General features: G+C 61.4%; 2 protein-coding genes across 8 annotated transcripts; one reads left to right on the forward strand and one right to left on the reverse strand.

The window, feature by feature from the left end:
* The first annotated feature begins 657 nt into the window (after positions 1-657).
* Positions 658-3,523, forward strand: HRC (histidine rich calcium binding protein). 2 transcript variants are annotated; one of them, XM_074308194.1, is made up of 7 exons: positions 658-1,529; positions 1,818-2,106; positions 2,181-2,248; positions 2,335-2,403; positions 2,492-2,546; positions 3,275-3,311; positions 3,400-3,523. In XM_074308194.1, the coding sequence occupies exons 1-7, from the start codon at positions 918-920 to the stop codon at positions 3,434-3,436; spliced, it is 1,167 nt and encodes a 388-aa protein (XP_074164295.1). In that variant the 5' UTR covers positions 658-917; the 3' UTR covers positions 3,437-3,523. The 2 variants fall into 2 exon arrangements, with proteins under 2 accessions (XP_074164295.1, XP_074164294.1); XM_074308193.1 differs by having other exon boundaries at positions 670-2,106.
* On the reverse strand, positions 3,472-22,470 carry PPFIA3 (PTPRF interacting protein alpha 3). Of its 6 annotated transcripts, XM_074308187.1 has the most exons (30): positions 22,377-22,470; positions 19,978-20,283; positions 18,877-18,978; positions 18,612-18,776; positions 18,244-18,318; positions 18,026-18,103; positions 17,448-17,663; positions 16,747-16,893; positions 16,492-16,626; positions 16,314-16,397; positions 16,021-16,152; positions 14,888-14,950; positions 14,545-14,624; positions 14,060-14,207; positions 13,611-13,828; positions 13,235-13,481; positions 12,273-12,415; positions 11,349-11,479; positions 11,137-11,233; positions 10,843-10,924; positions 10,110-10,310; positions 7,541-7,603; positions 7,372-7,398; positions 6,483-6,658; positions 5,979-6,076; positions 5,502-5,677; positions 5,330-5,398; positions 5,075-5,246; positions 4,629-4,701; positions 3,662-4,551 (listed from the first exon to the last, which is right to left on the reverse strand). In XM_074308187.1, exons 2-29 carry the CDS (start codon positions 20,227-20,229, stop codon positions 4,640-4,642), a joined length of 3,639 nt encoding a protein of 1,212 aa, XP_074164288.1. In that variant the 5' UTR covers positions 20,230-20,283; positions 22,377-22,470; the 3' UTR covers positions 3,662-4,551; positions 4,629-4,639. The 6 variants fall into 6 exon arrangements, with proteins under 6 accessions (XP_074164286.1, XP_074164287.1, XP_074164288.1 ...); XM_074308185.1 differs by lacking the exon at positions 5,502-5,677 and having other exon boundaries at positions 3,472-4,551; XM_074308188.1 differs by lacking the exon at positions 7,372-7,398.
* Between the last annotated feature and the right edge of the window lie 77 nt (positions 22,471-22,547).

The raw sequence follows: 22,547 nt of genomic DNA on the forward strand, positions 1-22,547 counted from the left end.
CCGCTGGCGTCCCATGAGACCCGGCCTCCATTTTGACTTGGAGAATTAAATCCCGGAAGAGCCGCGGCCTCTCACTGTTACCCACTTGGTCCCCCCCACGTTCAGCTCCCCGAGCCCTGGGCCGAGCCAGGGTTCTAGAGGCTCTTTGCCTGGGAGGCAAAGGCTGGAGAAGGACCAGGCCCGGGCGGCAGGGCGGGAAATGCCCGGCTGGGGTCTCCCGGCCCACGCCCCAGTCCTGGGTACGGACACACAGTTGTCTCAGAAAGTACAGAAGGAGACGCAGAGGCCGCGGGAGGGAACAGCTGAGGCTGTAACCGGAGCCGCTCACCTGCCCCGGCCTTGCTCTGCGGGTATTTTTAACCCATGCCCACTGAGGGCTCCTGGCTGGAGCGGACAGGGGCCAGGGTGTCTCGGCCTCATCTCCACCCCCAGCTTGGGCCCCGGCCTGGGCGTGACCCGGGCCACCAGCCTGGGCGGGATGTCCCCCTTGTGCCAGAGTCGCCCCCTGCCTGACCCCCAGGGGGGCCGGGCCTGAGGCCCAGGCAGGGAATAGGCGAGGAGGGGAGGGGAGGGCAGGCGGCCCGAGGCCAGGCCCAGAATAGACGCGGCGTCCGAGGTAAAATTAGCCCAATGAGAGGGTGGGGGCTGAGACTAGCCCACTGAGGCCGAGCTCAGAGGGCATCAGGACCTGGAGGAGATAGCCCCGGGAAGGCAGTGGCCACTGGTCACCGAGCCCCGGGCACAGGAGGGTCTCGGGGAGAGAGCAGCCCCACGGAGAGCGGGAGCCCGGCTGACCCTCATGGCGCCCCTTCGGCCAGGTCTCCGATGCGTCCTCTTCCTCCTCCTGCTGTCCACCTCCCGGACCCCCGCCGGCCTCTCCAGAGCCCTGGCCCTGAACCCCCCGGGAGGGCCTGAGCATGGAAGCCAGCCCCACCACGTGGTCCCCCCCGCCCAAGGACCACAGGGAGGACGAGGACACCTCGGCAGAGTCTGGCCTCTGGGGGGCCCAGCGAGAGCAGGCTGAGCACAGCCACCCTAAGGACAAGCCCGGGGAGCACGGGCACTGGGGCGGAGAAGAGGAAGAGGAAGATGCTTCCTATGAGCAGAGGCAGAGCCATGAGGATGATTGGAGCACCTCAGAGGAGCGGGGAGCCCGGGCCCCCGAGGAGGAGGAGGAGGCTGCCTCCACAGAGCTCGGCCACCAGGCTTTTGGGGCTCCAGGGCATGAGGAGGAAGAAGGCCGGTCAGCAGAGTGGGGATCCCCAGTGAGCCACAGGGATGACTCGATGCAAGAGGAGCCCCCTAGTCCAGTCTCTGCCAAGTACCCAGGGGAGGAGGAGGAGGAGGAGGAGGAGGAGGAGGAGGAAGACTCTATCACTGAGCCCAGCCATTGGGGAAGCCCCGGCGGCAGCAGAGGGCCCCAAGGGCAGGAGGAAGAGGAGGAGGAGGAGGAGGAGGAGGAGGAGGAGGAGGAGGAGGAAGCCGCTCACTGGAGGGGACCCCAGAGTCCAGCAGTGTCAGAAGAGGAGGCTGGGCCCAGGGACAATGAGGAGGAGCCCACAAGAGGAGACAGCAGCACCTTTGCTGAGCAGGCCCAGGCACTGCCTGGCCCTCAGGAGGGGGAGGAGGAGGAGGAGCACTGGGGAGGCCTGAGGCTTACAGCCCAAGAGAAGGAGAAGGAGGAGGAGGAAGAGGAGGAAGAACACTGGGGAGGCCTGAGGCTCACAGCCCAAGAGAAGGAGGAGGAGGAGGAGGAAGAGGAGGAAGAACACTGGGGAGGCCTGAGGCTCACAGCCCAAGAGAAGGAGGAGGAGGAGGAGGAAGAGGAGGAAGAACACTGGGGAGGCCTGAGGCTCAGAGCCCAGGAGGAGGAGGAGGAAGGCCCTAAGAGAAGCCAGGAGGAGATTGAGCAGGAGGAAGTCTCCACTGTGGAGGAGCCCCTGAGGGCCGAGGTCCCCCCTGAGGACCAAGAAGAGGAAACTGAGGCTGGTGCCCCAGAGGCCAGAGACAGCTGGGAAGAAGCGGGCAGCAGGGCCCCTGCAGAGGAGAGCCTGGAAGACCACAGCGAGGAGGAAGAGGAGCAGGAGGAGGAGGCCGGAGGCCAGAGTGAGTGATCCAGTGACGGGGTGGGGGAGAGCGGGAGCGGGAGGGCGGGGCCCATCTGTGCCGTCTTTTCACAGGCCAGAAGGATGGCGAGGAAGAGGAGTACCAGCCAGGCTCCCTGTGCCACTACTGCGGCTTCTGCAAGGTGCCCGAGGGGGGGAGGGGCGAGGGGCCCCTAGGCGGGCTCCGCTCTCGTGCCCCTCGGCCTCTGACACCCCTCCCTCTCCTCAGAGATGTACTGAGTGCGAGTCCTGCCGCTGCGACGAGGAAAACATGGGAGAGCACTGCGATCACTGCAAGGTCAGAGGCACCCCCCGCCCCGCCCCGCCCCCAGGCCGTCCGGCCCCGGGGCTCCTCTCACAGCCCTGTCTGTGTCTATTCCCACCAGCACTGCCAGTTCTGCTATCTCTGCCCTCTGCTCTGCGAGACCGTCTGTGCCCCTGGTGAGCAAGGGCATTGGGGCTGGGGCTGCCCTGGGGGCGGGGCGGGAGCCTCCTGAAGTCCGAGGGAAGAGCCTCCTGGGGGTGGGATGGATCCGGAGGCGGGGCCTGGGGGGACTCATAAAGATCCAGGGAGGAGCCTTTTGGGGCGGGGCCAGGCTTCTGAAATCCAAGGGAGGAGCCTCCTGGGGGCGGGATTGACCCGGAGGCGGAGCCTGGGGAACCTTAAAGATCCAGGGAGGAGCCTCCCTGGGGCGGGGCCTGGGAGTCACCTGAAATCCGAGGGAGGAGCCCCTGGGGGCGGATTGGTCCGGGGCGGGGCCTAGGGAACCATAAAGACCCAGGGAGGAGCCTTCTGGGGTGGGGGCGGGAGGCCTCCCGAAATTCGAGACCGGTGCCTCCTAGGGCGGGGCTGGGGCTTCCTGAAGGCGGGACCAGATGACCTAAAAAAACTGAGGAACTTTCTGGGGACGGAGCCTGGAATCTTCCCTATGATCTAGGAAGGAGCTCCCCAGGGGCGTGGCTTCACTGGAGGCGGGGCCAAAAGGGCGGTCTACGGGCGAGTCTGCCCGGGAGGCGGGGCCAGTAATAGGCTTCTCCAGGAACCTTCTGGGGGCAAGGGCTTTTGGGGGGGGGGAGGGAGGGCAGACAGTCCAGGAGTTTCGTGAGAGGAGCCTTCCTAGGGTTGGGGCCAGAGGTGTCCAGATGCTCACCCCGCCTGTTGTCCTTAGGAGGCTATGTGGACCACTTCTCATCCAACCTGTTTCAGTAAGTCATAGTGTGACTCGGACTGCTTTTGTGGGGGTGGGGGGCGAGCAGGGACGAGGCCTTACCTCCCTCTAATCCTCCGCCACAGGGCTCTGGCCGAGATGGTGGAAACCCCAGAACCGTGATGAAATTTTGGACAAACAGCAACCCCCACTCCTGGCTCCACCCACATATTTATTTTGAATAAATCCGATGCTTGCAGGAGCGTGCAAGGGATTTCTGGGATTCTGGGCTGGGAGGATCATCTGGGCCCCCCACCCCCAAACCCCGACCTGGGGAAGGGCTGCCTGGATCCTTGAAGGAAAGGAACCAATCCAGAGATCCCTAGGAATAAATGAGCGGAGGCGGGGTCTTTGAAACAGTTTTCTTTCACCAAGATCACTGACATCTGAGGTGGGGCCGTTGGGAGGGGGTCCACCCCCTGCCCAGCCCTGGCCCCGGCGGATTCTCCCATGCAAAATAAAAAACAAAAACAAAAAAACAAACGAAACAAAATAAACAAAAGAACCAGAACAGAACGGAAAAAACAAAAACGGAGCCCGCAGGGAAGACCGGGAACCGGGCAGGGAGGAGACACCTGGGTTCCTTCTCTCCCTTCATCCCAATTCCCAGAATAAAGGGTTAGGGAGAGGGAAGGACGAGATCCAGGGAACGCGAGACACACGGACGGGGAAAGGGGCCCCCAAACCCCACCCCATAGATGCCTGCCTGGATAATCGGGACCGAGGCGTCCCAGATAATCAGAGAAAACGAGGCTTCCACGTTCCCCTTCCCCTTCCCCTAAGGAAGGGGAAGGGGGAAGAGAAGAGGGGGCGGGGCCTGTAGCAGCGAGTCCCCCGCGGTGGGGCGCCCGGGAGGACTGGGGCCCCAGGGTCTGAAGGGAGAGGGAGGACAGTAGAAAGGAAGGAGCGGGGTCGGGCCACTCCCCGCCCCCAGCATGCGGCCCCCGAGGAGGCGGGGTTGCATCCCCTCCCCCCTCACTGGAAACAAATAAATTACAAAGTAGCAAAAGGGAGGAGGAAGATTCCAAACTGCCCCCTCCCTTCCCGAAATCCAGTTCACTTGGATTGGCCAGAGGCTGAGACGCCTCTCCCTCCCGGTCTGTACAAAATGGTTCAGTCCAGAGAGCCCCTCTAGTCTCTCCAAACCCGGTCCTTTCCGAAGGCGAGTCCATTCTCCTGGAGGGGGGAGCAGGACAGACCTTTATCCCCCTACTGAGGCTTCTCCTGGGTGCGCCCACCTGTACCGAAGGAGGGGGGAGGGCGGGTCAGGAAGCTCGGAAAGCCGTGGCTCCGGGACTCCCGAAGGCACCCTCACCTGGCTGAGCACTAACAGGAGTAAGTCCGAACGGAGACGCCGCCATCTGCCCGCGGACTCCCAGAAGGAGGGCCTAAAATAGAGGCAAGGGCCGCGATCAGAAGGAGCGAGCCAGTCTGATTCATTCTTCCTCCGCCCCGCCCCTTCCCACCTGGCAACTTTATTAAGCAGTCGCTATTTGCGAGAACCTCCGGGGCACCCCGGGAGCACAGAGCTTCCGAGAGCTCGGGGCCCTCTCCTCCATTTTTCTTGAGAAGCTAGTAAAAAAAGATTTAAAAGTAGCTCCCGGCATTCTATTTACCCCGACTTTCTCGCCCCACAGCATGGATTTACCCAAAGTATTTCCCCGACCCCACTCAGGGGTGATTCCCCAGAATACACCCGCGTTTCAACAACAAGGTTTTCTTAAACCGGGAAACGCCGCCCTCCGAGCGTAGAGAACGCACCGTCCGGCTGCAGCTTGCGCAGGGGGAGGCCCGGCGAGCCCAGGGCTCCGGCAGCCGCCGAGCGGAAGTTGGGCGGCAGCATCTCGGCCGAGTCCGGGCTGACCCCGCGCAAGTCCTTCTCCCGGAACATCTTCCGCCACGACGGGGATCGGCTGAAAGACTTGGCGCTGTCCTGCGGGAGACACGCCGGCTGCAGCAGGGGCGGCCGAGGCAGTGCCCGCTCCCTGCCCCCCAGCGCCAAGCCGGCGCCCCTACCTCGTCCAGCCTCCGGTCGGTGCCCATGGAGATGAGGTTGCCAAACTCCTTCTCGAGCAGCTGCCGGGCCTGCGGGAGGAGCGTCGCGCAGTGAGCGGGAGGCGGGAGGGCGGCAGCCTTCGGGCCGGCCACGTGCCCGTCCGCACCCCCTCCCGGTGGGCAGCCGCCCGACCTGCGCGTTCTGCGTCGGGATCTGCAGCAGCAGCGCCAAGTCCGAGCAGTCGAAGGTCTCGTCCAGGGCTAGCAGCGCCCCGTGCACGCCGCTCTCGGACAGGTTTCCGGCAAACTCCTTCAGTCCCAGGCCTGACACCCAGCCCATCACCCGCTCATTGGACCACACCATCACGTCTGAGGAGGGAGAGGGCCTTTAACGCCAACCCCAACCCAACCCTCTCAGCCCCTGGGCGTGGGAGGGGGAGACAAGGATCGCTGACTCCCGGGGGGAAACGGAGCCTCGAATGCCAGCATCAATTCCACTGGCCCTACCCAGCTGGCTGAACTTCATCATGGGGAGGGGAGGGGGAGGGACCCCGGAACGCTGACCGCGACGCCGTCCTCGCGCCTCGCCCTCGAGCCTCACCCTAACTCAGCCCACCCCTTTGAGAGGGGGCCTGAGACCTGAACTCCAACCCCAGGCCTCCAGCCGCACCTCTCACGTGACTCTGACTCTCCTCTCGCCTCCGTTCCAAGTCTTTACGGTCATAGTTGAGCCTCTTCAGACACATAATCCCGTAGTGGAGACTCACTCTGGGGGAGGGGGACGGGGAGTTAGGGTAAGGAGAGTAGTTAGGTTATGACTGGGGGAGGAGCCAAGGCACAACTCTTTCCATTGGTCACTGTACCCCACCATGGGCGGGACTTACAGGAGGCTGCTCCTTTCGGACCTCGTATTCCCCCCACACACTGGTCTTGGAGACTACTTTTCCCGCGCAGGTTCCCACGCGTCACTGCCCCCTCCCCCCATGGGCGGGACTTACAGGAGGCTGCTCCTTTCGGACCTCGTATTCCCCCCACACACACACACGTCTTGGAGACTACTTTTCCCGCGCAGGTTCCCACGGGTCACTGCCCCTCCCCCCATGGGCGGGATTTCCCAGGAGCTAGTTTCCATTGGTCAATGTCTCCCCAGGGGCACGCCTAGGCCGGCCCCCACCTGTGGAAGCTGTCTACCATCTTGAGCTGGCCCCGAAGTTCTTTCTTGTTGAGATGGTCGAGCATGCGCGCATCTACTAAGGATTCCATGAAGTAGCTGCGGTACTGGGGCAGCCCCAGGCTGGGCAGCCAGTCGTTTCCCACCCATTCGTGGTTCATGTCGCCGTAGGCCAGGATCTGGGGCCGGTGGGAGTGGGGGAGTGGACAAGCTCAGGAATAAGGGTGAGATATTGAGACGTCTCAACATCTCCCCCTCTCCTTCAATGAGACCTTCCAAAGTCTCCCCCCTCTCCGGCAATGGAAAGGTCCTTAAGCTAAGTCCTTTCACCTAATAGAACTGTCCACTGACCCCCCCATCAGTAGAATGGGATAGTCCAATTGGTCTAAAATCTCCCGCACTTCTTCCCTCACCACTTCCAAAACTCGTACTCCAGAAAAAAATAATAAACAATAATAGTAATAAAAAAAAGGTAGGCTGAGTCTCAGTCTCGAAAGAACGAAGGATCACTATCGAATGAACTAATCCATTCCGATTGTCCTCATCATCTTTCCAACACTGGAGAACCTAGACGATGGTTCCTCCAGCGCTTTTTCCCCCCTCCACCCGCGATGATAATGGAACATTCCAGAGCTCAGGCACCATGCAACCCGCGGTGAAATGACCCAGAATAAGCCGTCCCCCTCCCTCGGAGATCAAGGAACTTTCCTCGGCGCAGTAATACAGGCAACGCAGGCGCACATAGATTCTGATGACAATGGTTCAGTCCAGAGCGATTCTCCCCCCCCCCCCTCCCCAGCCCATGATGATAATGGAACGGCTCAGGCAGGGGCAGGAGCGGGGAGGAGGTAGAGGAGCCATGCAGTCCGCGCGCAGGCGCAGACGGGATCACCTGCTCCCAGCTGATTTCCTTGGGCTCCTGGAGCGCGCGGGGAGGGGCAAAAGAAGGGGAGGGGGCGGGTTACGGCGCAGAAGGGACCGGGATGGAGACTGGTCTCCTCCTCCCCCTCCCCCTCCGCCTCCCCTTGTCCCCGCCCTCCCTCTCTCCTGGGTGGACTCACCGGCTTAGTGGCGGCCGTGAGGGACTCCATCTCCTCGTGGGTCATCCAGACGTTGCCGGTGCACTGCGGGAGGAGGGCGGCACTGAGCGCACGGGCCGGGCGGGCGGCCCCTCCTGCACTAGGAGCCCGCGCCAGGTCCGGAGCTCGCCCCTGCTGCCTCTCGCAATGCCCGGTGCCCGCGCGGGCCCTCTGGCTCTGCCTGCGCCCGGGGGCCCTTGGTTCTGAGCGGGACCAAACCCCTCATTTCACAAACCCAGCTGCAGGGAGATCCGGAGGGGCGGAGCCCGCAGGGGGCTCTCGGGCAGCCAGCGGCGCAGGGCTTAGGAAGTCCCGAGTTCCAATGCGGCCTTAAACACGTATGGCTGTGGGAGCCCGGGAAAGAAACCCGGCCTCTGCCTCAGCTTCCTCAACTGTATGAAATAACATCAGCACCCACCTTCCTGCTGTCAGGGTCAACGGGCCAACTCATAGAGCATGCTCCCTTTAAAAAGGGGAGGACTGCACCGTCCCCGGAGGGAAGGAGGCTGCTCTCCCAAGGACCCCCATTCTCTGTGTGTGTGGGGGGGTTCTGTCTGTCTGTCTCTCTCTGTGTCCTCTGTCTCCTTTTCTCTCCCTCTGTCTTTCTCTTCTCTTTTCCTCTTCTCTGTCCTCTCCCCCATCTCTTTTCCCTACTTTCTGTTTCTATCTCTGTTCTCTCTGTCTCTCACTCTCTGCCTCTTCTCTCTGTCCTCTCTGTCTCTGTCTCTCTCTCTGTCTCTGTCTCCATCTCTCTTTGTGTCTCTCTGTCTCTCACTCTGTCCCTGTCTCTCTGTGTCTCTCTGTTTTCCTCTCTCTCTGTGACCTCTGTCTCCATCTCTCTGTCTTTGTGTCTCTCTGTCTCTCACTCTGTCCCTGTCTCTCTCTCTCTGTGTCCATCTCTCTGTCTTTGTGTCTCTCTGTCTCTCACTCTGTCCCTGTCTCTCTGTGTCTCTCTGTTTTCCTCTCTCTGTGACCTCTGTCTCCATCTCTCTGTCTCTCTCTCTGTCCCTGCTTCTGTTTTCCTCTCTCTGTGACCTCTGTCTCCATCTCTCTGTTTTTCTGTCTCTCTGTCTCTCACTCTGTCCCCGTCTCTCTGTGTCTCTGTCTGTTTTCCTCTCTCTCTGTGACCTCTGTCTCCATCTCTCTGTCTTTGTGTCTCTCTGTCTCTCACTCTGTCCCTGTCTCTCTGTGTCTCTCTGTTTTCCTCTCTCTCTCTGTGTCCTCTGTCTCCATCTCTCTGTCTCTCACTCTATCCTGCCTCTCTCTCTCTCTGTCTCCATCTCTCTGTTTTTCTGTCTCTCTGTCTCTCACTCTGTCCCTGTCTCTCTGTGTCTCTCTGTTTTCCTCTCTCTCTGTGACCTCTGTCTCCATCTCTCTGTCTTTGTGTCTCTCTGTCTCTCACTCTGTCCCTGCTTCTGTTTTCCTCTCTCTCTGTGACCTCTGTCTCCATCTCTCTGTCTCTCACTCTATCCCTGTCTCTCTCTCTCTGTCTCCATCTCTCTGTTTTTCTGTCTCTCTGTCTCTCACTCTGTCCCTGTCTCTCTGTGTCTCTCTGTCTGTTTTCCTCTCTCTCTGTGACCTCTGTCTCCATCTCTCTGTCTTTGTGTCTCTCTGTCTCTCACTCTGTCCCTGCTTCTGTTTTCCTCTCTCTCTGTGTCCTCTGTCTCCATCTCTCTGTCTCTCACTCTATCCCTGTCTCTCTCTCTCTGTCTCCATCTCTCTGTTTTTATGTCTCTCTGTCTCTCACTCTGTCCCTGTCTCTCTGTGTCTCTCTTCCTCTCTCTCTGTGTCCTCTGTCTCCATCTCTCTGTCTTTCTGTCTCTGTCTCTCACTCTGTCCCTGCTTCTGTTTTCCTCTCTCTCTGTGACCTCTGTCTCCATCTCTCTGTCTTTGTGTCTCTCTGTCCTCTCACTCTGTCCCTGCTTCTGTTTTCCTCTCTCTCTGTGTCCTCTGTCTCCATCTCTCTGTCTTTCTGTCTCTGTCTCTCACTCTGTCCCTGCTTCTGTTTTCCTCTCTCTCTGTGTCCTCTGTCTCCATCTCTCTGTCTTTCTGTCTCTGTCTCTCACTCTGTCCCTGCTTCTGTTTTCCTCTCTCTCTGTGTCCTCTGTCTCCATCTCTCTGTCTCTCACTCTATCCCTGTCTCTCTCTCTCTGTCTCCATCTCTCTGTTTTTCTGTCTCTCTGTCTCTCACTCTGTCCCTGTCTCTCTGTGTCTCTCTGTCTGTTTTCCTCTCTCTCTGTGACCTCTGTCTCCATCTCTCTGTCTTTCTGTCTCTGTCTCTCACTCTGTCCCTGCTTCTGTTTTCCTCTCTCTCTGTGACCTCTGTCTCCATCTCTCTGTCTTTGTGTCTTTGTCTTTTTCTCTGTGTCTCTGTTTGTCCTCCTTTCTCTGTCTCTCTGCTCCGACCTATGTCTCTACTTTTGTCTCTCCCAGTTTTGAGGGGATCAGGGCTAAGGGCTGAGCTTGGGAGCTTCTCTTCTGCGGGAGGAAGGGCAGGTGACAGGAGGCCCGGGGCCCCAGAGCGCCCCTGTGGGCACGAAGGCCGGCTCACCGTTCTGGAGGAGGCTGGCGCAGAGGGCGAGGTGAGGGACACCATTTCTTGGATGGCGAGTCGGAGCTTGAGTCGGTGCAGGGGGTTGCTGATGCCAATCTCCCGCTGGATTTCCGTGTCAGACAGATTGGCCATGATGGCCCCACTCTTCACGTTGGCTCGGCAGGCGGCCACGTACCAGGCTGGCATCCCTACCCACAACTACCCCCCGGGGAGAAACAGAAGGATTCGAGAGAGACAGAGAGGCGGAGACCAGAAATGGGGGGGAAAGAGACACAAAATCAGGGATGAGAGACCAAGAGGAAGGAACCCAGAAACAGGCAAGAGAGAGACCCAAGGATAGAGGGCCCCGCCACCCCCCACATGGCAGGGAGAAGCAGATACAGAGACAAGAGGACAGAGAACAGAAAACAGGGACAGGCGGAGGTAGAATAAGAGTGAGAGAGCAGAGGTGTGGACAAGGAGGGAGGCGGAGGTTGGGGGGAAGAGAGGGAGAAGTTCAGGGGCCAGTTTCCGAGCCCTTTCCAACTCCCACTCCTGCTGCTAGAACGTAAGTTTCTCCAGGGCAGTCACTGGCTCTCCTTTGATTTTGTATTGTCATGCACACATGGAAATGCTAATTAGTGCTAACCAATTAATATAATGATATCATTATAATATATAAATATCATAACATTCATGGCTATATTTCCAGGGGTTTTCTGATCTGGGGGAGGGGATGGGGGGGCAATACCTCCAACCAGGAGACAACAGTTGGTCCATCCCAGGCAGCAAAGGGCAGGCCCTGTCGACAGGCTTCCTCCAAGAGCTCGTGCCTGAGGAGTTCAAGGATACAGAAGAGAGAAGCCCTCCCTTCAGCTCTCCTGCTGCCCAGAAACCTGCCCTGGGTCCTGCTCCCATCAATGAGGCAGTCTGAGGCTTCCAACCTCCTCGCACCCTCAGGAGCTACTCCTTTCCCACCCAAAGCCCCCCAAGGGGATGTCTAGTGCAGCATTCTTCCCCCAGCCCCAGTGCAAGCCCCACTCACTTTCTCTTGTTCCTCCGGTCCTTATCTCCAGGAGGCCCTGTAAGCTTTGATAGCCCCAGAGGGTCAGCGGGGGACATCTCATCCGAGGGAGTTCCAGCTGTGGGACAGAGAAAGGGGGGCAGGAAAGCCTTGGACTCGCTTCTCTAGGAAACTGCTCCCCTTTGCTCCCCATACCCTTCCCAAGAACAGCTCTCAGAGGTTTCTGGACCTACCCAGGGAGGGCCCGTCTCTTCCAGGTGGGCCTCCCAGGCGGCCCTTCTCCTTCTTGCCAAAGAGGCGACCAATGGAAGACTTGATACTCTTCTTCTTGGGGGCTTTATGAAGGGGGTCTGGGGCCCCCTCACTGGGAAGGGGAGAAAGAGGTATGAGGAATGCAGCCCTTAGCCCAGCCCTCCTTCCCCCCAAATAAAAAGCACCTACGATGTAAGGGTTCCAGTCTCCCCTTTGCCATTGATTTGGCAGGTAACATCAGGTAAATCCCTGCACCTCTCCAAAGCTCAGTTTGCATTGCTATAAAATGGGTGTTTGTTCTAGTTTTCAACAGTTCCTCCAAGTCTCATATTCTGGGATGGGGCTTACGGAGCTGAAGTCCCAGCTCTGTCCTGACCCCTCCCCGGATCAGTTTTCTTCCTTGTAAAATGAGAGGAGCCTGGGAGGAGGAGCGAGATGCTCGGAATGATCACTGAATCTTTGCTTCTAAACCTCTCATCCCAGGACCCTGAGACTGAGCTGTACCGGGGTTTCTAGCTAAATGTGTCTTTCAGCCCAAGCACGAACACTCCTGCTCAGCTCTCTGTCCCCAGTAGGTGCCGGAAGGACTGGTGAATGAAACGATAAATGAATCCCTTCTGGGAGCATTATTCTGGAGCCTGCCGCGCTTAGCTCTTCCTATCCTCGGCTCACTGGGGGACTGAATATGTTCTTGGCCTTCAGGTCTCAGTTTCCCCATCTCTGAAAGTTTGTGCTGACATCTCAGAAATGAGTGGGTTCTGAGCATCTGAATCCTAGCAGGGGAGCCCGATCACTTGGAGCTGAATCCAAGCTCTTCCCTCTACTATTACTGATGAGGAGGGGAGGGAAGAGGGCTCAGCCTCGTGCCAGAATTATCCCCTTCCCTTGACCCCAGGGTGGCTGACCTGGGCCGTGCAGGGCTCCCATCCTCCAGAGAGCTGCCAGCCTGCAGAGCTAGAGCCTGGGTCATCCTTTCAAGGCGAGCAGATCTTGGGGTGGGGGGTGGAGTGTCCCCGGGGACCACACCGTCCTCCCTGGGCACATGGTTCTGCAGACAGAAAGGAATCCTTAGTCTCAGAGTAGGAGCTGGGACCACCGAGGAGCCTAATTTGAGTTTACTGGGTGACCCCCGGCTCAAGTGCTCCTTCTCAGGTCTGACTCTGGTTCACTGGAGCTCTCACGTAAGGGGTTTTAACTTTGTGGCTATTTCCTGGTCCTAGAGCTGCAGGAACCATTTCCTCCCAGTCTGGCCCAACAGTGTCTCCCAGGGGGCCTATTTGAGGGGACCTCCTGGCTCTGAGGATCATGGGTGCTTGACCTGAAGAGTCCCCACTGAGAGGGACCTCAGCTTGTGGTGGGCTCTGGATCTAGCCTGATGACCCCGCACAAGGGCCCGCACCTTCTGTCAGCACAGGGCTAATCAGTCCCTTTCTTCTAAGGCTCTGGGAGTGGGAAGCCAGGCAAGTGACTTTGCCTTTCTAGTCACTTTGTCCTGACTGCAGGAGGTTCACTCAAGGCTCAGCAGGGGAGAGGGCTGCTTTTGTGGGGCCTGGGCTCTCCCATGCTTACAGACGTAGGAAATCAGTTTGGCATGGGACTCCGGGGTTGGTGACCCCCCCATACTCCTGACTCACTGACTCTCAGAGGGGAGCCTCTTCACTTTTGTGGACCCCATTTCTTGCCAGCCTCAGCCACAGGGCCCCCTGGGAAGTGGCAAACTCCAGAGAGCATCCCATCTGGGGGAAGGCCAGCCTCCCCTCGCTCCAGTGCCAGTCCCTGACTGTGGGTTCCAGAGCTCTGAGGTCACACTCCCGGTACGACCCCTCCCCAGCGGGCAATTCTGGGGGCCAAGAGGGCCAGGACTCACAGGCTTGTCTGCCGCGTTGCCAGTGCTGTTGGCTGGGGCTTCCCGGGCAGGACTGGGTGGGGCAGGGCGGGGGGTGGAGTGCCCGGAGCTGGGTGGGGAAGGGCTAGCCAGGGTGGACGTGGTCAGGGAAGGCGGGAGGGAGCAGCTGGCCCGGTAGCGTCCCAGGGAGTCCAGGCCGGAGCCAGACACCCGGCTCTCCAGCTCCTCCGCCCGCTGCTCCGTGGTCTCCTTTTCCTCCTGGATAAGCCTGGAAGAGAGGAGCACGGGGTGCAGGGTCAGGGCTCAATCCCTCCGGCTTCCTGGAGGCAGCGTGCTGAGGAGGGCGGGGCTGGGGGGAAGCAGCAGCCAGACCCCCACCCCCAGCCCGGCCTCGCACTTGATTTCCTTATTGATGGCCTCAAGCTGCTCCTGCAACATGATGGCCAGGGTCTGCACGTCGGCCTGCCCGCTGGGCGACAGCAGCTCGGGCCCGAACAGGCCCTCGGGCTCATCCTCGTCCGAGCCCTCCAGGTCCGCTTCGAAGGCAGCGCCAGAGCCAGTCCCGGACCCCGAAGAAGGTTCGCGGCCCGCCACTCGCTCCGCCCATTCTTGAGCCTGAGGAAAAGGGAGCTGTCCGTCATCTCGGGCTCCGCCCCCTCACTTGAGCACCCCCTCCCCATCAGCCTGGGCTCCCTGTCTAATCCAGGAAAGGAACCTGGGCCTCCCAGAATGCTAGGGGCTGAGGGGGGTCAAAGACGGAGGTTTCAGAGGCGGCCTCGGCTTCCCTTTAGCCCCTCCCCTTGCCCGCAAGGGTCGCCTCCTCCAAGCAGCCCCCGGGACTCAGACCTTGGCCGGCTCGTCCTTGGTCCCGGGCCAGCGGCCCCCCCTCTTGCCGACCCGGCCTCCGGGGCCGCCGTAGGGGTCCAGGTGGGCGCCCGAGGGCAGAGTCGGGGCCTGGGAGTAGCGGAGCTCCAGAGCGCTGCCCGGGAGGGATCTGTGGCGATAAGGAGGAGACCCAGCCAGTCAGGCCGCTCCTCCAGGCCAGCGGGCGCGGGCGCGGGCGCTGGCCGCGTCCGGAGCACACTCTGGGGCTAGGACCTGGAGGCGCGCGCCAGCGCTCGGGGGTCCCCGCGGCCGCGAGATGCCCGGGATCCAGGGGCTGCCCCCAATCCTCCCTCGCTCCGGCTGCCACCGGGACCTCTGGCGGGGAAGCCGAAGTGGGGGCAGGAACGGGGCAGAACAAGGAGGACAGGCCTGAAGGGCACTGGGGGGTCTCCACGGGACTCAGAGGCCCTTTCCCACGCCCCAATCCAGTGAGCGCCCCGACTCACCTGGAGTAGGAGGAAGGCGGCCGCCCTCGGAGCTGGTCGATCTCCATCTGCATCCTCTCCATCTCCGCCAGGAGCTGCTCCTGAGGGGCACGGAGGCGGGGCTCAGCGCGAAGCCCCTCCCCCTTCTTTCCCCGCCCACCGGTCCATCTCATCAGCCTTCGCGTCGCCCCACCCCTTTCTTAGGCCACGCCTTTTCTTTTGCCCAAGCTTCTTTGACCAGCCCAGGGTTCAACCTCCTGGGAACTCTTCGAGGCCCCTCCCACTTTCCCGAGAGCCCCTCCCCGTTTCCCTCTCGGCCCCGCCTCTCCCTTCCTCCACCTCTAGGCCCCGCCCCTGATCTTACCTTGTTCAGCAGCAGCTCATCCTGAAGTTTCTTCATGCTGGCAATCTCCTCACTTAGCGTGTTCTGGGGGGGAAAGGTTAACGTCCGGGTCTCTGAGCGTGACCTCGGCCGGCGACGCATGTGGGGGCCTCTCCTTTTGCCTACCTCTCTGGAAGGGACGCCCTAACGGGGGATCTGGAACCCTAGCAGAGTGTCGGCCGGGGACAAGAAGAGGGAGAGCCGTGGGGGGCGGAGGGGGCTCCAAGCCTTGGGGGTATTGTCAGCGGGGAAAGGGTGGGGAGGGGGCAGCACCCCACATCTTCAAGAGAAGACCCGTGGGGTCCCGGGCTGGCGACAGGTTGGGAGAGGGGCAGAGGGGACCCCTGGAATAGGAGGGGGAAGTTATCTGATCCCCGTTCTCTCCTGTGGGAGACTAGATGTGAGTGGGAAGGATCTGAGGCCCGTGATGGTCTGCAGGGGGCGCCCTTCCCTCACGCCTCCTCAGGCTCTGCCTGGACTTTCCCATCTTTACACCCCCCTCAAGGGGTGGCTGTAGCTCAGCCGCCCCGAGCCCTTCTCACCTTCCCCACAGCTGTCACTCTCCCCGAGTGCCTGTCTCCCTCCCAACCCATGCTCCACAGAACTTAGAATCGGTAACTTTCCTGCCTTGGTGTCTGACCGTGTCCCTCAGGAAAGTCTGGGGCTCCCAGAGCAAGGAACAAATTACTGGCGTTTAATCCCTTTTAAGGAGGGGGGGGACTTATTGATCCTTATTGATTCCTTATTGACTTATTGATTCCTCCCCTCACGCCAGCCCCCAGCCAAGCGGGCTCCTCGCCTCTGCCCGGAGCGTTTCACAGCCCACCCCCTTGCCTCTGCATACTGGTATTCTCCTCCTCCTCGCCCGTGCCTTTCCGCCTCCCTCCTTTCCCTGAAAAGGCTCCCTGGAGCCCCGAGCTTCGGCCGCGGCCCCGCCGTTAGCAGGACTTCTGGCCTTTTTGCGGCCCGCTGCCTCTCCTCCCCGCCTCTCTGCGGCCCCAGGCCCCGGCACGGGGGAGGGGAAGGGAGGGGCACTGGATAAAGGCATCCAGTCGCAAGCGGGTTTCATGGAGGGGCGGAGTCGTGGGACAAGCAGGGGGGAGGGAGGGAGGCACCTTTTCCTCCAGCGCCCCCATGCGCTCCTTGAGGTGCAGCTGCAGCCGCTCATTGGATTCGCTCAGCAGCTTGTCCACCGTGTCCGAGAGACGCTTGTTGTGCTCGTCGTTCATTTTCTCCCGCTGCCGGGCCTGGAGAAGAGGCGAGAGCGGGGGCGCGGGTGAAAACCGCCTCCGCCTGCCGGCCTCCTCCGTCTCCTCCCCGCCCCCTCTTCTAGCCCGTCCGCCTGCCCCCTCCCCAGGCCCCGCTGTCGGGCCTCTCCTCTAGCCTTCCTGGAGCCCGGGACACCCACCCGCTGCAGCTCCTGGTTCTTCTCTTCTAGTTGGGCCTCCAGCTGCCTCAGGCGCTCCTCGAAGTTCCCGTGGCGCTCCTCGGCCTGCAGCGGGAGAGGCGGAGTGGTGTGCCCCTGCCTGCTGGGCCAGGTGGGCCCGGGGCCTTCCCGAGACCCCGCCCCCGAGCCCCGGCCCCACCTTGCTGAGGGCCGCCACCCTCTGCGCCAGCTGCGCCTCGATCTCGGGCAGCGTTTCCGCCTTCTGCAGCGTCTGCGCCAGCTTCTGCTTGGCATCCTCCAGCCACTCGGCCAGCTGGCGGCCCTTCTCCTCACTCTGCGAACGGGGTGAAGGGCGTTAGAGGGGCCCCGCCCCTGGCCCGACCCCCTCCTGCCGGCCAAAGCCCAGCCCAGCCTCCGACGGGAGGGGGGCGCCGCCCGTGGGCTCTGCCCCCACCTGGCGATACAAAGACTCTTTGCTGGCTAGTTCATTCTCCAGCTTGTCGTTGGCGTCGTGGAGCGAGGTGGCTTCCCTCTGGGCACTCAGGTAGCGCTTCTCCAATGTCGTGATCCTCTCTTCCATGTCTTCTCTCTGGGCCAGGGCCTGTGGGCGGAGGGACGGCCCGGGAAATGGAGCCTCAGCCATGGCCACCCTCTCTTTGGAAGATGCCCCCGGAGGGAACAGGACTTGGAATCGGGGGCTCTCGCGAGGGGAAATGCAATCCCAGGCCCGGAAGCAAAAAGAAGGCAGGGAAAGTGCATTTATAAACACCTACTACCCCCCCCCCAAGAGCTTGACGAATATCTCCTCTCCTCTTCACAACATAATCCTTATTTTGTGGTTGAGGAAACAGGCGAACAGGGTTAAACGACTTGGTCACACAGCTGGGGGGGGTCTGAACCTGGATTTGAACTCCAACCGCATCCTGACCCAGCAGATGCCAGGAAATGGTGCCCCTGAATCCCTCACCTACAGCATCATGGAAAATGTAACTCCCCTTCCTGCCCCTAGAGGGAGCCAAGAGTGACCACAACCAAGCGGACAGTGGCTCTCTGCTCACCGGACTGGGGACTTGGGGCTTCTTCCAGGATCAGGGAGTGTCTGAGCCCGGCGCCGGCCGCTGCCTTGGGAGGGAGGGACAGGAGGCCGTCACTCACCTCCTTGAGGTCTCGCTGAAGCTTGAGGCCAGCCTCCTCCGCTTTGCCCAGCTCCCGATGGGCTGCCCCCAGCTCCTCCTCCAGCTGCCCCATCTGGCGGCAAAGGGCAGCCAGGCGTTCCCGAAGCTGCCCGGTCTCGGCCCGCTGTCGCTCCAGGGCCTCTTCCAGCTCCACCACCCGGCGGTTGGGCTCCCCCACGAGTCCGTTCACTAGAGACTGTGCCCATGGAGGACCCAAAGGGGGGGGTAGATGAGAGAGAGAGGAGAAGGTCATTGGGAAAGAGACAAGTGGAAGGGGGGCTCGGAGAGGAGAGACACAAGAGAGACAGAGACACACAGAGGCAGAGACACAAGACAGAAACTCTGAGAGAGACAGCAGATAGGCCAAAGAGAGATGCCAGAAGGCAGGGAAACTGAAGGGGAGGAGACAGAGCTAAAGATGGGGGGAAAGAACCTCAGTGGAGATAGGGAAGGCCCCTAGCAGGCAGGCTCTCAAAGGGGGTCTGGGGGTCTCTGGGGGGCGATGAGGCCAGTGGCCCTGGGGGAAGGAAGCCTCTTACGTGACCCGCGAGCCCTCACCTGTCCGTCTGATTCTTTCCCTGTTTCGTCCAGTCCGGAACGCCGGCCCCTGGACAGCTGCTCCCTCAGATTTAGGGACTGGGGGAGAGGGGCAGGGGTCAGGGAGTCCCCGTCAGACCTTGGCGCCTCCTTCTTTCCACGTCTTCCCCCTGCCCCCCAATCCCGTAGCATCCCAGGCGGAGTGGTCCCCTTTGCCCCGACCCCCGCCCCGCCCCCACCTCCTGGCCACTCAGCTCCAGCTCTTCTTCTAGCACGGCCACCCGCTCCAGAGCCAGTCGGAGCCGCTCGCGCACCTGATTGGGGGAACAGACAGAAGTCAGGCTCCGCCCCCCTTGGCTCTCCACCCCCTCCAGACCCAGGAGCATCGCTCTCGAGCCCCCCATCTTCTTAGCGCCGCCCTTAGCCGGAGCTTCCGAGGCGGGAGGCGGGGCTCCAGCTGCCATTAGCCACGCCCTCCATTCGGCCCCGCCCCCTCCCCGTCCTCTGGGAGGAGCTTCCTGTTCCCGTACCACCCGTTAGGCGCCGCCCCACCCCCGGGGCCGAGCTCCCCTAGCCCCTCCCCCCGCTCTCCCTGGGTCCCGCCCACCTTCTCGTCCAGCGCCTTGTGATGCTCGAACAGAGATTTGAGGGCCTTGAGAACCTCGACCTCGGAGGAGACCCCGGCTGGGGACTGGGCCTGGCGCTTCACCACAGTCATGCGTAAGGAGCGCTCATGCCGGGACACCAGGCACTCCAGGTGCTCCAGCAGCAGCTGAGGACACGGGAGGGGGGGGGCGTCAGGCCAGGGGCGCCCCTCAGGAGGGGAGCCCGGCTGCCCTCGCAGTCCCGCCCGGGGTGCCCCGCGGCCCTACCCGGGTGTTGTTCCGCTCGGCCTTCAGCTCGGCGATCTCCTCCTCCCGCTCCAGCAGCTGCTCCCGGCACAGGTTCAGCTCCTTGGTGAGGGCGGCGAACTCCTGTCCAGAGCCGGGCGCCCCGTTCAGTGCCTGGGGTCTGAAGGGCCCCCTCAGGCCGCCCCACCCCCACTCCCCTAGCTCCCAGCCTAAGCTTGCCCCCTCCCCGGGCTCCGTGCAAGAGCAGACTCTCCCACGGCCCGGCTGGGCCCAAATGGGCCGGCTTTTCATGCAGCCCTGGATGGCTGCCCCGGGTTGTGGTCTCCCGGCTGCCCCTCCCACCCTGGCGAGGTCTCACTGACCCCCACCTCCCCCCCTCCGTCTTTGGCGGCCGAGCCCCTGCCCTTAGTCCTAGGCAACACTGAGTACATCTCCTGTTCCTTCTTTAGCGCTGCTGGTCCTGGGGATGTGCCCTGGCTCTGGTTTCCCTGCCGAGCCGGGCAGCTGGGCACCTCCTCAATGCTGGCCTCTGCTGAGCTGCCTCCAGCAGCTCCCGCAGCCCAGCGGTCCCAGAGGCAAGCCCTGAACTCAGAGCCTCTTGACTGAAGCTAACTCTACCCAGCGAGCCAAGTTACTTCTCAGCTGTCACTGAAAATAATCCGGGTTTATCCTCTGATTAGCATGGATCATAGGCTCAGGAGCAGAGGGAGGAGACTTAGAAATAATCTGGCTAAACCGCTGGATTTTCAAACTGAGAAAACTCCTGCCTGAGAAAGGCACTTGGCTGCGGTTTCCCAGGGAGTCAGGAGAGCCAGGAGTCCCACTGGGGTCTGTAAGAATCCTAACATCTCCCCCTTTCTTTTGATTTAGATAATTATTGCCTCTTATCCGGTCCAGTGACTTAGCACCTTGTAAGAATCCTAACGGGTCCTTCTCCCTCAAAGTCAGAACTTCCCACTATTCTCTAGGGATTCTCACTCCATGGCTCCACGTGAGCTGGTGCCCATTTTTTACAAGTTAGCCTTGCAAGGAGTCCTTGCTTGAGAATGCCCTCTGCCCCAAGCCGTCCGCAGCTAGCCAAGACCACAAGGAGCCGGCTCCCCCCCCCCAGACTCCCCCTACCTGGGGCAATGCTATGCTGAGCTGCCGTTGCAATGAGTCCTTCTCGTGACCCAGTTCCCGAAGGCGCAGCTGGGCCGTGGCCAGTCCATCCTGGGCCTCCCGGAGGGTCTCCAGGAGGCGCTCCCTCTCTGTGAGCATGGTGACCATGAGCCGCTCCAGTTCGCCACCCGCTGCCCCTCCTGCCTCCTCGGGCCCCAAGGCTGAGCCCCGCCGGGCATCCTCGCTGATGGTCGGCATCACCTCGCACATCATGGTGGCAGTGCCAGGCCCACCAATGGGGGGCACTGAGGAGGAAGAAGTGGGAAGCTGGAATAAATGCAGAAAGAGGGGCTTGGAGGGAGGCGGAGAAAGCTTGGGGGCGCCACTGTACCCACGGGGGTCAAGAGGGTGGATTGATTATGATTACAGTTTAATATGATCAGCTCACAGGATTATCAGATTGTGGAGCTCACACCCTGGACTGGAGATCGTGGCCTTAGAGGCCACCTCGTCTGGTCATCTCATTTTTACAAATGAGACAAGTGATTCCTGGAAATCTGGAAGGACATGCAGGTGGAAAAGTGTCTCTGGGGCAGAATTTGAACCCAGGTCCTCTTAATCCAGCTCCCATCCTTTCAGGTTCACCCTCCCAGGTATCCAGCTCCCTCAGGGACCCAGTAGGCATGAAGCAAGGGGAGGAACTTCCAGGAGCTGTGGGTGTGGCCTGGGGAATGAGGTGAGCCTGTCTATCCACCCTGTGGTGGTATCAGGTCAGACGGGTCTGGTTGGAGGGCAGGAGGGTGGAGGAAGCCAAGACTTTCACCCTGTTCTTTCCTTCAGCAGTTCAACCGGTTTGGGGAGTGCCAAGGGCCAGTTCGGCCCCACCTGCAGTTTGGATCCCCACATACTTGGCTCCCTGAGGATGCTGGAGCTATGGCCACTAGGGTTCCCGAGAGGGGTGACAGGAACCCCCAAGGGGTGGCAGCTGGGTCTCAGCCAGCTAGATTGGGCATCCTCTTCCTCCTCATCCCTCTCCATCCAAACACCACCAAGAAGGAGCCTGTATACATTCCCTTCCGGGGAGTAAACACGAGCACGGGCCTGAGAAAAGTGGACAGTCCCAAGAGCAGGGATGTGTGAGAGTCAGAAGGCCCAGCCCGAGGGAGGTTTCTGGAGCCTAGAGTCCATAAGGTCAGCCCAGAAACTTGGGACGTTCGGGCATCTGGCCTGGGACCCAGCACCCAGAACGCATGTAGCTGGGGCACACCTGGAACACAGGATGTAGCTAGGATGTCTAGAACATGACCCGGGACCTGGACCTGGCTAAAACATAGCATGCGACTGAGACAAATCCAGAATATGGCACACAGCTGGATCATATAGAAAGCGGAGCATATGGCTAGGGATGAGTCTAGAACACAGAAAGTGGGTGGAACACATTCAAAACACGGACATATATGGCTCAGCCCTTAGGCTCTGCACCCCCCTTCGGCGCACACAAACAGCCCTTTAAAGCCTTTCTCGAAGGAGAAACGAAGGCTCCAGTGAGGCCCTAGCCCACCGAGGGGAACGCTCAGACCCTGCACACCCGGGGCTGGGCCTCCCTAACACACCAGACCCGAGAAAACACCTAGTTTCCCGAGAGGGCAAAGGGCTGGGAGAAGGGACGCCTGGGTCCCCGAGGAGCCGAGGGATGGAGGCTTTGGCTCCTGTCTTCCTGGGGGGTGGGGGGTGCAGGTGGCTGCGGTCCAGACGGCTGGCTCCCGGATGGCCCAGGACAAGCCTAGAGACCGGGCGCTTGAAGGAAAAGGGGGCCGGGAAGGTCTAGGCAAGCCGGTTTCACCATGGACAGCTCCAAGAGCGGGCCTGAGGCCAGAGCCCGCGACCGGCCGGAGGATCCCGCCTCAGGGCCCGAGTTGGGGTTCTAGAATGGGGCCGCTGGCCAAAGATGGGCGGAGATGAATGAGGCGGGTGCGGCCCCGGGGGGAAGCCAGGACGCAAGGGTCCGGGAGAAGGGAAAGATGGAAGTGGGGGAGCCATCCAGCGGGGGCTGGGGGAAGGGACCACTGCTCGCCGAAGGGACAGGGGCTGGGGCCCGGATGTCTGGGTCCCCGGCGGATTCTGGGGAGAACAGCATGTCTGGGTCCCTGCGAGGTCCCAGGGAAGCCTGGACGCCCGGGTCCCAGAGGGACACTGGGGCAGGTAGGGACGCCTGCCCGGGTCCCTGCGGGATGTTGGGGAGGCCGGGATGTTTGGATCCCTAAAGGATGTCAGGGCGAGAAGGGACGCCCGTCCGGTCCTTGCGGGATGCCGGGACGCCTGGGTCCCCGCGGGACGTCGGGGGGGGGGCCGAGACGCCGGGGTCCCTGCGGGACGTCGCGGGACCAGAACGCCGGGGTCCCCGGGGCTCTGTCTCTTACCTGATCGGGCGGCGGCGCTGGGGCTGCAGCGGGGGCGGGGGTGGCGGGAGCCCCGAGGAGGCCGGGAGGGGCCCCCGCCTTCCTGCCTTCCTGCCTTCCCTCCTTCCCCGGCTCGAGGTCTCGCAGTCTCCCCTCCCTCCTTCCCTCCCTCCCTTCTGCTCTCGCCGTCCG

The sequence above is a fragment of the Sminthopsis crassicaudata genome, chromosome 3 (assembly GCF_048593235.1).
Source record: "Sminthopsis crassicaudata isolate SCR6 chromosome 3, ASM4859323v1, whole genome shotgun sequence".
NCBI classification, from domain to species: domain Eukaryota; kingdom Metazoa; phylum Chordata; class Mammalia; order Dasyuromorphia; family Dasyuridae; genus Sminthopsis; species Sminthopsis crassicaudata.

What these genes read in the sequence shown, in the direction of transcription:
- PPFIA3 (XM_074308185.1), bottom strand. Translation starts at nt 20,229, where the DNA reads ATGATGTGCGAGGTGATGCCGACCATCAGCGAGGATGCCCGGCGGGGC. An exon ending in ATGAGCTGCTGCTGAACAAG is followed by an intron (nt 14,625 to 14,887) that starts GTAAGATCAGGG and finishes CGTGCCCCTCAG; the next exon opens with GAGCAGCTCCTGGCGGAGAT. An exon ending in GAGTCAGAGTCACGTGAGAG is followed by an intron (nt 5,399 to 5,978) that starts GTGCGGCTGGAG and finishes CTCCTCCCGCAG; the next exon opens with GCCCGGCAGCTGCTCGAGAA.
- HRC (XM_074308193.1), top strand. Translation starts at nt 918, where the DNA reads ATGGAAGCCAGCCCCACCACGTGGTCCCCCCCGCCCAAGGACCACAGG. An exon ending in GGAGGAGGCCGGAGGCCAGA is followed by an intron (nt 2,107 to 2,180) that starts GTGAGTGATCCA and finishes GTCTTTTCACAG; the next exon opens with GCCAGAAGGATGGCGAGGAA. An exon ending in AGCACTGCGATCACTGCAAG is followed by an intron (nt 2,404 to 2,491) that starts GTCAGAGGCACC and finishes TATTCCCACCAG; the next exon opens with CACTGCCAGTTCTGCTATCT.